Below are 10,915 nucleotides of genomic sequence, written 5' to 3'. Positions count from 1 at the left end.
ATGTGTCCCGCTTCACTCAGGCTAACTTAACCACAGCAGAACTCTCAGCCCACACCCCAGATGTGTCCCGCTTCACTCAGGCTAACTTAACCACAGCAGAACTCTCAGCCCACACCCCAGATGTGTCCCGCTTCACTCAGGCTCCTGGGTGTTTCCTGAATACACCAAAAGCATGTTCCTACCTCAGAACCTCTACCTAGAATGTTTCCCCCTAGACCGCCATAATGTTTGCTCCTTTTCATGTTTCTACTGAAATATTATCACTGCATCTAACATTACTTTCACTCTTCCCTCACCCTACCATCTCTTTTATCCTGCTTTATTTTTCTTCATAGCACCTAGCAGTACCTGAAATATACGTGTTACATATATTTGTCTACATCCACTAAAAAGTAACTCTAAAATATCAGGGATTTGGAACAGAGACAGAACCATTATAGTGCTTAAGAAATACTGCTTGAATGAATGACAGTAGCACCCTCCCCCAAAAAAGCGTGGAATATTGAGACATAAAAAACAAAATGCAGCTAACACACATGTATCTCCTCTAAATCTTGAACTTACTTGAGCTAAGTAAACCAGACTTTTCTCTCTTCAGGCAGACTTTTTTTTTTTTGTTTTTCTTTTGAGACAGAGTCTCGCTCTGTTTTCCAGGCTAGAGTGCAGGGGCACAATCTGGGCTCACTGCAACCTCCACCTCCTGGGTTCAAGCAATTCTCCTGCCTCAGCCTCCCAAGTAGCTGGGATTACAGGCAACTACCACCAAACCGGCCAATTTTTTGTATTTTTAGTAGAGACGGGGTTTCACCATGTTGGCCAGGCTGGTCTCAAACTCCTGACCTCAGGTGATCCACCTGCCTTGGTCTCCCAAAGTGCTGGGATTACAGGCGTGAGCCACCGTGCCCAGCCAGTATAAGGCAGACTCTAAACTGCCTTCTCTGTTTTTCTTTATTTACAAAATCACAAAATTAATGTAAGTAGCTTTTCTGGCTTTGTCTATATAACATGAAACAAAAAAACTTCCAGGTTTTATCTAAATGTTAATTCTATATTGCTTCTTATAGAAGTTATAACACACTTTACAGAACCTAGTCTGATATTATCATGTCTCCTGAACTAAAATGCTATTCAAATTATAAGTAGGACCCATAATTTTTTTTTTTTTTTTTTTTTTTTAAGACAGAGTCTTGCTGTCACCCAAGCTGGAATGCAGTAGTACAATCTTGGCTCACTGCAACCTCCACCTCTTGGGTTTAAGCAATTCTCCTGCCTCAGCCTCCCAAGTAGCTAGGACTACAGGTGCAAGCTACCGCACCCGGCTAATTTTTGTATTTTTAGTAGAGATGGGGTTTCACCATGTTGGCCAGGCTGGTCTGGAACTCCTGACCTCAGGTGATCTGCTGGCCTCAGACTCCCAAAGTGCTGGGGTGACAGACGTGAGACACTGCACCCAGCCCATAAAAAATTATTTTAACAATTTTTTTAAAACATAATTTTTGCTAGTTTCAATTTCAAATTTACATAATCCATCTTGGCAAATACTACAAAACATTCACACTTTTTATGTATTATATCTCCGTATGTTTATTATCTCCCAGTAGGGTAGACTCTATGTGGGTAGGGGATAGGGGAGTGGTAGGCGGGAAGCAATGTGTGTGGTGGATGAGGGTAGGGGAGGAGAATGGGAGAGAAAGGGGTAAGCGAGCTTTCCTTTTCAGCTCACTAGCAGAGGATTCCTCATGCTCACCCAGTGTTTCTGAGCTGCTGTAACTGACAGACCACTGAGGTAGATTCTTTTTGATAACATGTTATTCAGATTAAAGACAAGTCGTGCTCGCCTGAGAGCTATCAGTCATTGCAAGGTGATTTTGTCTTTTTAGGTTCTAATTCAACATTCCACTCGAATGGCAGCTCCAAGACGGCAGGAATTTTGACTAAGTTCACAGCTATATCTGGAAAAGAACTTGGCACATAGTAGGTATTTCACAAATACCTGCTCATTAAAAACAGGACGTATCTATTGATCTTAGAGCCTAACCGGTTACTAGAATCCAGTATGGAGTTCTTACCCAAGGACTGTGCTAAGGTCTAGTATTCTGGAACCCCCAGTGAAACAGTAATCATGGCTGGGTGCAGTGGCTCACACCTTTAATTCCAGCATTTTGGGAGGCCAAAGCAGGAGGGTTAGTACTTCAGTCCAGGAGTCTGAGACCAGCCCGGGCAACTTAGTGAGATTTCTGTCTCTACTAAAAATAACAAACCATTTGCTGAGTACATAGCACACGCCTGAAGTTGCAGCTACTCCAGAGGCTGAGGTGGGAGGATTGCTTGAGCCTGGGAGGTAGAGGCTGCAGTGACCATGATCACAACACTGCACTCCAGCCTAGGCAACAGAGAGAGACCCTGTCACGAAACAAAACAAAACAAAAAATGTAATCCCAGCTTTAGTTTCCAGCACTGCGGCAGACTAAACGTCCTGAATGACTCTTCCAATGGAAATAACCAAAATGCTGAATAAAATAAAACAAGCTTTTAAAATGTACTGCTAAGATGCCATGAAAATAAAGAATCCAGACTTTCAAAAAGAAGTAAAAACAGGAACTCTGGACTAAGATGTGGTAGGCAGACTTTCATCTTCCATGATCTCCGTTCCTGGCCTTCCTCTAGTGAATATTGTTGTATTACATTTTTAAAAGGCTTTGCAGATGAAATTAAGGTTACTAAATCAGGTGGCCTTAAAACGGGGAGATTATCCAGGTTGACCTAATATAACCATGAACCCTTAAAAGCAAAAGACTTTGGGAGATGTGGCAGAAAGGGAAGTGAAGATTCCAAATATAAGGAGGATTTGACCCATCATTCCTGGTTTAAAGACGGAGGGGGCCGCAAAGAAGGAATGTGGGTGGACTCTAAACACCACCCGCTGGCAACCAGGAAAATAATGGGGACCTCAGTCATGGGGACCGATAACTGCATCAAACTGAACTCTGCCAACATGTAGGAGCGTGAAAATGAACTCTCCTCCACAGTCTCCACATGAGAATCCAGGTCAGCTAATACCCTGACTTTGGCTTCTAAGTAGAGAACCAGGGGGGCCTGCCCAGGCTCTATCCTCCAGAAGGGTATTAATAGAATAAAGAGGTGGTGTTCTAAACTGCTAGAACTTCATAACACAAGCAACAGAAAACTAACACATAAGGTAACTGAATGAAAAAGCTAGCTTTTACCATGAGGGTTTCTACTAAATCCGAAGCTGTCGAGCTATGATGGATACAGGACGTGAGAGAGACAGGAGATAAAAAATGCAGGCCCACTCAGGGTAGGGAATGTAACTGGAAACTCCTGCATAAAACTGGAATCTCAAAAGACTATACTTTCAATAAAAGGACACATGGCAACTGAAAAGACATTCTGAAATAAATTTCAAAGCACATAAAATTTAATTAAATCTCCATTAGTTAAGTGGTAAGAGTATAAATGGCAAAATTATGTCTTTCTTTTTACTCCCTACATATTTATTCCATCTATATTTCAGTCCCCCAAGTTAACTTTAATACCCTGTCAAATATAAGAACTACGTAAATTTACCATCACTTAAGAAAAGGCATATCAAGACTTCATAAAACCAGAAGGCAAAGAACTAAAGGATGAAATTTCCAACTACTGCGAAATACTTCATGGCAAGAAACATTCTGGAATTCAAGAATGAGAAGCAGTGCTCTAAATGATCAAGCTAATTTTCAAAATATTCTGTTTTTTTTTTTGAGACGGAGTCTCACTCTGTCACCCACGCTGGAGTGCAGTGGCGCAATCTCAGCTCACTGCAACCTCCGCCTCCTGGGTTCAAGCGATTTTCCTGCCTCAGCCTCCCAAGTAGCTGGAATTACAGGTGTGTCCCACCACACCCAGCTAATCTTTGTATTTTTAGTAGAGACGGGGTTTCACCATGTTGGCCAGGCTGGTCTCGATCTCCTAACCTCAAGTGATCCGCCCGCCTTGGCCTCCCAAAGTGCTGGCAGTACAGGTATGAGCCACCGTGCCGGGCCTAATTTTCAAAATATTCTCAGAGGCACCAAGTACAGTGGAAAGATCGCATTAATTGAGACAGGACTGGTGATCCATATCACTGTCTCTGCCTGTCTCTCTGTTATCCAGTCAAAAATGCTCAGACTGGTCTCCAACTCCTGGGCTCAAGCAAGCCTCCCGCCCTGGCCTCCCAAAGTGCTGGGATTACATGTGTTAGCCACTATGCCCAGTCCTGAAGTTCTTTTAGCTCTTTTTATGCATGAATCCACATAGTATCACCACAAAGTCTCATTGCTATCAAGTATCTTCAGATGAATTAACTGTGTAGGTGATGATTTAGATAGTGTCAAGTTAGAATCAAATCAATTTTCACTTTGTCTATGGCATGAGTACAAAAAGCACACTGTCATTCAGCTCTGAATACATGCCATCAAAACATCTTCATTAGACACAGATCTGCATAAACCCAAAATTATTTTATGCTCTCATCATTGAGTTAAGACAGACAGAAATTAAGTAGAATTGGTTTTTCAAACCTGTTTTGATGTAAATATCTTCTCATATCTTCTGTTTTTTGAAACTCCCTAATGGCTACTGGCTTTACTGGTGAACCCTAGGCCAAAGGACAGAAATAAATAAATTTAATATATTAATCCATAACACTGTGATTACATAGTTCACATCCAATTTGTCATTTAATTTGTATATTATATTAAAAAAATTTTAATAGACTCTTCAAATGTAAACTTTAGGTGTAAAAGCATCATATGCTATACTGCTGCTTTAATAAACAAAAATGTTCACAATTCACATTTATTTTATTTTATTTTATAAGAAAGCAGATTTCCTTCTCACTGTATTATATACACTGCAGTGACCGAGCACAGTAATACCTAGTGAATAAGAAGATGTCAGAATTGGAAAGAACTGAAGAGATCATGGTACAGACTTCCATTAGGACAGAAATTCCCACCCACCCTACCCTGACATTTGCTCAGTTTCTCTGGAATATTTCTGGTAATAGTGAGTTCACTGGGTAGATTACATTTCTTTATTGATCCATCACCACAAGCTGTCTCTTATCATACTCATACAAATAGTCTTGGGTGTGTTGGTGACTATCAAGATAAAACAAAAAGTAATTTCTATTTATGGTAAAACACCGTATTTAAAAGGAAAATATTACTGGCAATTTTACTTATTTATGAACTAAAGAGTAAAAGGTCATTTTCAAAAGGATTACTGAGGAAAATTAAACTGGTTTAAAATACAGACCACACACAGAAAAATAAAACTATAAATCAAAGGTAGAGGATTAAAGGTTATCAAAGGAGAATCTACAGAAGCAATACAATCTTGTTTCAACCAAAAATAATCATCAAAATAGTTATTCATCAAGGGAAAAATAAGAAAACAACTTTTCCAAAAAGGATATCTACAAATCAAACATAAAACTACTTATCATCTACCTCCAAGAAATAGGTACATCACACGTCACTAGAAACTTTTGGTGAGTTACTCCAAAGGGCTAACAACTGACTGTCTTAAAGTCTGGACATGGGATCCCAATAATAAACTACAATTCCGCAACTCTGATGCAAAAACAACTTTTCTAATTTTAGTGAATACACCATTTTAAAATTTTTGTTTATTTAGAGACAGAGTCGCTATGTTGCTTAGGCTGGTCTCAAACACCTGGGCTCAAGCAGTCTTCCTACTTCAGCCTCCTGAGTGGCTGAGATTACAGGAATGAGCCACCAGGCCAAGCTATACCATTTTAACAAAGAAACAAAAATCCCTCCTAGGATGTTTATCAGTGACTTACCATCCTAGCTTTTTGTTTGGTTGGTTGTTTTCTGATACGGAATCTCGCTCTGTCACCCAGGCTGGAGTGCAGAGGCACAATCTTGGCTTACTGCAACATCTGCCGCCCAGGTTCAAGCGACTCTCATGCCTCAGCCTCCAGAGTAGCTGGGATTACAGGTGCCTGGCATGACTCCCAGCTAAGTTTTATTTTTTATTTTTATTTTTTTAGTAGAGACAGGGTTTCATCACGTTGGCCAATCTGATCTAAAACTCCTGACCTCAAGTGATCCCCCCGCCTCGGCCTCCCACAGTGCTGGGATTACAGGTGTGAGCTACCATGTCCAGCCCCATCCTAGTTTTATGATACTGCAATTATCTAAAATTATTCTAAGAGGTACATGAAATTTTCATGACAAAATGAATGTGACATTGGTTTAATTAAAAAAAAATCGTACCATGTTCAGACAGGAATGGTCTATGTATGTGACAAGTATTATGATAAAATTAAATAATAGTAGTGTTTAAAATCTCACATAGGTTAGTTTTTAACAATCCATTTTTAGATAAGTGTTCAGGAAAATAAAAAGATATTTCTTCCCTGGTTGTGAAACCATCTAAAATAATGCTGCCTCATCATATTTTCATAGACGCTAAATTTTACGAAAGCTTTATGACACAGAAGTCATGAAGACTACCATAGTAATAGGCAGCCAGAATTTTAAAAATATTATTACAAAACAATATAATGAATTAAAGAAATGATACTATTATTTTTCATAGTAGTATAATAGGCATTTTCACTTTTAGTAGAGAGACTCCATTTATACAGCCTAATTACGCATAACATGATCAAAGAGAAAGACCAGGAGAAAAGGAAATGAATTCATTTAAGGATTATAACGTGTCATTGTTCATTTTAATTTTATTGAAAACAGTTAGGTGCCCCTCGCTCCAGCAGCCTGAACAAGCAGTTCCACCAGTCATCTGGCACTCTGCTGTCTCTGGGCCGTAAGACTTCGACTTACATGACTTCATCCAACTTTAAATACAAGAGTGTCTCTTTACCAACGAAAAACTTACATAACTTCATCCAACTTTAAATACAAGAGTGTCTCTTTACCAACGAAAAACTTACATAACTTCATCCAACTTTAAATACAAGAGTGTCTCTTTACCAACGAAAAACACTGTGTTCAAAAGTGTTCAGACAGGAAAAACCAAGCCCCCTTTTTAAAAAAAAGGATGATAATATTGGCTGGGCACAGTGGCTCACACCTGTAATCCCAGCACTTTGGGAGGCCGAGGCAGGCAGATCACATGAGGTCAAGAGTTTAAGACCAGCCTGGCCAACATGGAGAAACCCCGTTTCTACTAAAAATACAAAAATTAGCCGGGCATGGTGGCGCACGCCTGTAATCCCAGTTACTCAGGAGGCTGAGGCGGGAGAAACACTTGAACCTGGGTGGCAGAGGCTGCAGTGAGCTGAGATCACACCACTGCACACCAGCCTGGGTGACACAGTGAGACTCTGTCTCATTAAATAAAGAATGATAATATCACTCTACAACATGTCCCACTTGAAATGATTATTCTCTATTTCTTTTTTTTTCTTTCCTTTTAGCTGTCTCAGACCAAAGAGATTATTCTCTATTTCTAAAAGGCTAATATATCATTCTCTAGAAAGGACCCAAGTGTTTCTCAAATAATCACTGCTCAGAGCCTGAAACCAACTCCAGACATCAACATCACATCCACTAAAGTGAAGCCATTTTCTTATGCTGACAAGACAGACTGAAGAACGCTATTCGATCTGAGACCCTTGGGGAACTGGCAGAGATTCTGCAGTGGGCTGAATGCACATTTGTTTTCTAAGGCAATTCAATGTTCCACTGAAGAGATACTCGAGAATTTTAATAGCAAACAATTTATGTTCTGTGTGACTTAGCACAAAAGCTCCAATATAACTCAGCATATTATAAAAATTCTATGGTTAAGTCTGCATGTTGCCACAAAGTCAACTTTTTGGTTTAACTGTTAATTAACTACTGACCAAACTATGATCTATCAGTTAGTAACAATGTAAAAGCAATAAAAACAACAATGAAAAGCATCACTATATTTTTCTTTGTACTTTCTTCGAAGGCCTTAACAGTACCTATACTTCTCTTATTCCTTCTGGTAAAATTCTGAAATCTGTCTTCTTGTTTGAAAAATAAACCTAAAGCCTACTTGAGACTACTGTCTGATGTTTCTGAATAAATCTCAACAATTCGGTACTGAAATCAGAAGTGAACATAATGAAAACAATTAGGCTTAAGTCAACAAATCACTGATATAACAAAACTTTATACTATTATGAATTATTTTTACGAAGGGATAGCAACATACTTAGGCTTCAATCTAGGTACTACCTCATGAGAGATTCGCCGTTGTTCAATATATGCCACAAACTGTGAACTAAGGCTGTCTGAGTCCGGTCCCTTGGGCTGTCTCACCTCGGCCTCTTCTTCCTCTGCGGTACAGCTGTCTATGAAGTCAATCTGATCCAGATCATGTTCCACTGTATACACCACACGCACAACCACACATGCACACACACACCAGAAAAAAACATTCGAATTAGACAGCCAATAAAAGACATTTACTTATTTCCTTTTCCCCAAGATTTTCTATCTTGAAAGTGGGAGGGATGACAAAAACTTTAAATTATTTAAGTCTTTTTTTACCCATTTTATGTCCAAGGTTGGTGGCTCACGCCTGTAATCCCAGCACTTTGGGAGGTGGAGGCGGGTGGATCACCTGAGGTCAGGAGTACGAGGCCAGCCTGACCAATATGGTGAACCCCGTCTCTACTAAAAAGACAAAAATTAGCTGGGCTTAGCAGTGCAGGCCTGTAGTCCCAGCTACTCGGGAGGCTGAGACAGGAGAATTGCTTGAACCTGGGAGACGGAGGTTATAGTGAGCCGAGACTGTGCCACTGCACTCTAGCTTGGGCAACAGAGCAAGACTCCGTCTCAAAAACAAAAAAAAGGTAAATAAATTTTACTTACATTTTATTATTATTATTATTTTTTTTTTTTTGAGACAGGGTCTCACTCTGCCACCCAGGCTGCAGTGCGGTAGTGCAATCTTGGCTCACTGCAACCTCTGCTTCTCATGTTCAAGCGATTCTCCTGCCTCAGCCTCCCAAGTAGCTGGGATTATAGGTGTGCACCACCACACCCAGCTACTTTTTCTATTTTTAGTAGAGATGAGGTTTCACCATGTTGGCCACATTGGTCTCAAACTCCTGTGCTCAAGCAACCCGCCCACTCTGGCCTCCTAAAGTGCTGGGATTACAGGCGTCAGCCACCGTGGCTGGCACCTAAGTGTTTATTTAGTTCACGGTCACTCACAAAAATAGGCTCCAGAAAACCTTAGTCCTAGTTCACTAAAGAACGTAGTAATTGATGATAATTATTGAAATAGAGACCTCTAACATTCTTCTTTGGACAGCTCCTTCCTGTTTTAAACACAGTAGTTTGAGTTTGTGAGACAAACAGCAAGACTAATTTTTAAAGACTGAAAGGCACATCTTCGTGTTTTAGGTCTGGGGCTTAATATCTCCGGAGGAGATAGCAGGTGGAAAACTGAACACAGTCAACTCAAAAGAAAGTAAAAGGCCACACACAAAACAGGGAAAAGGTAGGAGTAAACTGGAGAGAGAAAGAGTTTCTGACTACTGTCTCCCTTCCAGTAACTGTTGTCAACTAAACAGAAACAAAAAAGATCAGAACAAAGATTGTCCTATTTGGAAAACTATCTGCTAGAGGTCAGCAATGTAGACATTTTATAACAGTTTATGGATGGGAAGGGATTCATTTGGCGAATGTTTTTCCTCTCAGAATGCTTTAGGGTGAGAAGTACATAAATTATTTTTAGCCACATCGCTCATCTATTAAGTTTGGGAATCCCCCATTATTTTTAAGTTTAAAAGTAATGAAACAACTACTTAAAATGGCACACTAGAAAAAACACTTGCTACTGAGACAGTTTCTCCAGAGACGCATTAAACCACAGCCTGTTTATGACGTTCTACAGGCTGCCTAAAAATCGCAGTTGCTGGAGCAGTGAACCTGGAGAAGCCTCTTTCTCGAACTAGTCTTCTGACTCATTTATAAATAATTCTGTGAATGCAATTAATATAAAATGAATTTTGAGTTATTAGAGTTTTATTAATAGCCAAAAAAGATGAAAAGGTTACAAGTTTATATCCACATTAGAAACCAGGTACATAAATGCATTTTTTTTAATATGCTAACACTTGTCTGACTAAATACATGTTTATATTAAGACTATTTCTGAAGAAAGCAACTTTACTTCTTCATACAATCTAGACAAGTGTGGCCAAAGAGAAAAATAACACAAGCCATAAAGGTGAACCACATACATCATTTGAAATTTTCTAGTAGTCATATTTTTTAAAGCAAAAGAGGCAGCATCAATTTTAATATATTTTACATTGTCCAATATGTCTAAATATCACTTCAACATATAATCAATGCAAAATATTACTACTTTATATGCTTTTTTTCAAATGAAGTCTTCAAAATCTGATGTGTGCTTTAAACTTACAATACGTATCAATTTGGAAAAACCACCTTTCATTTTTTTTCCTTTTATGAGACACAGTCTCATTCTGTTGCCCAGGATGGAGTGCAGTGGCGCAATCTTGGCTCACTACAACGTCTGCCTCCCGAGTTCAAGTGATTCTCCTGCCTCAGCCTCCCGAGTAGCTGGGATTACAGGCATGTGCCACTATGCTCTGCTAATATTTTTTTTTTAGATTTTTAGTAGAGATGAGGTTTCACCATGTTGGCCAGGCTAGTCTCAAACTCCTGACCTCAAGTGATCCACCTGCCTCAGCCTCCCAAAGTGCTGCGATTACAGGTGTGAGCCACCATGCCCAGCCTAAAAAAACACATTTCAAATACTCAATAATTACCACATGTGGCTAGTGGCTATCATACCGGCACAGATCTCAACATTATTTTAAGTCTTAAATAAACTGATGGAGAAAGATACCTCATATGAGAGAAACACT

At 39.6% G+C, this 10,915-nt stretch overlaps 1 protein-coding gene across 6 annotated transcripts in view; it reads right to left on the bottom strand.

The window, feature by feature from the left end:
• The window catches only part of LRCH3 (leucine rich repeats and calponin homology domain containing 3), an 89,256-nt gene that overhangs the window by 36,293 nt on the left and 42,048 nt on the right, over window positions 1-10,915 (bottom strand). For all 6 annotated transcript variants that reach the window (XM_023214882.3, XM_023214878.3, XM_023214877.3 and 3 more), the window contains exons 9-10: window positions 8,244-8,392; window positions 4,563-4,639 (exon numbers count right to left, since the gene is read on the bottom strand). In XM_023214882.3, coding sequence (XP_023070650.1) covers window positions 4,563-4,639; window positions 8,244-8,392 — 226 coding nt within the window. The remainder of the gene's footprint in view (window positions 1-4,562; window positions 4,640-8,243; window positions 8,393-10,915) is intronic.

Source organism: Piliocolobus tephrosceles, chromosome 2, assembly GCF_002776525.5.
Source record: "Piliocolobus tephrosceles isolate RC106 chromosome 2, ASM277652v3, whole genome shotgun sequence".
Taxonomy (NCBI): domain Eukaryota; kingdom Metazoa; phylum Chordata; class Mammalia; order Primates; family Cercopithecidae; genus Piliocolobus; species Piliocolobus tephrosceles.
The sequence above is the reverse complement of the archived record's forward strand: the minus strand, read 5'-3'. Positions and strand labels throughout refer to the sequence as shown.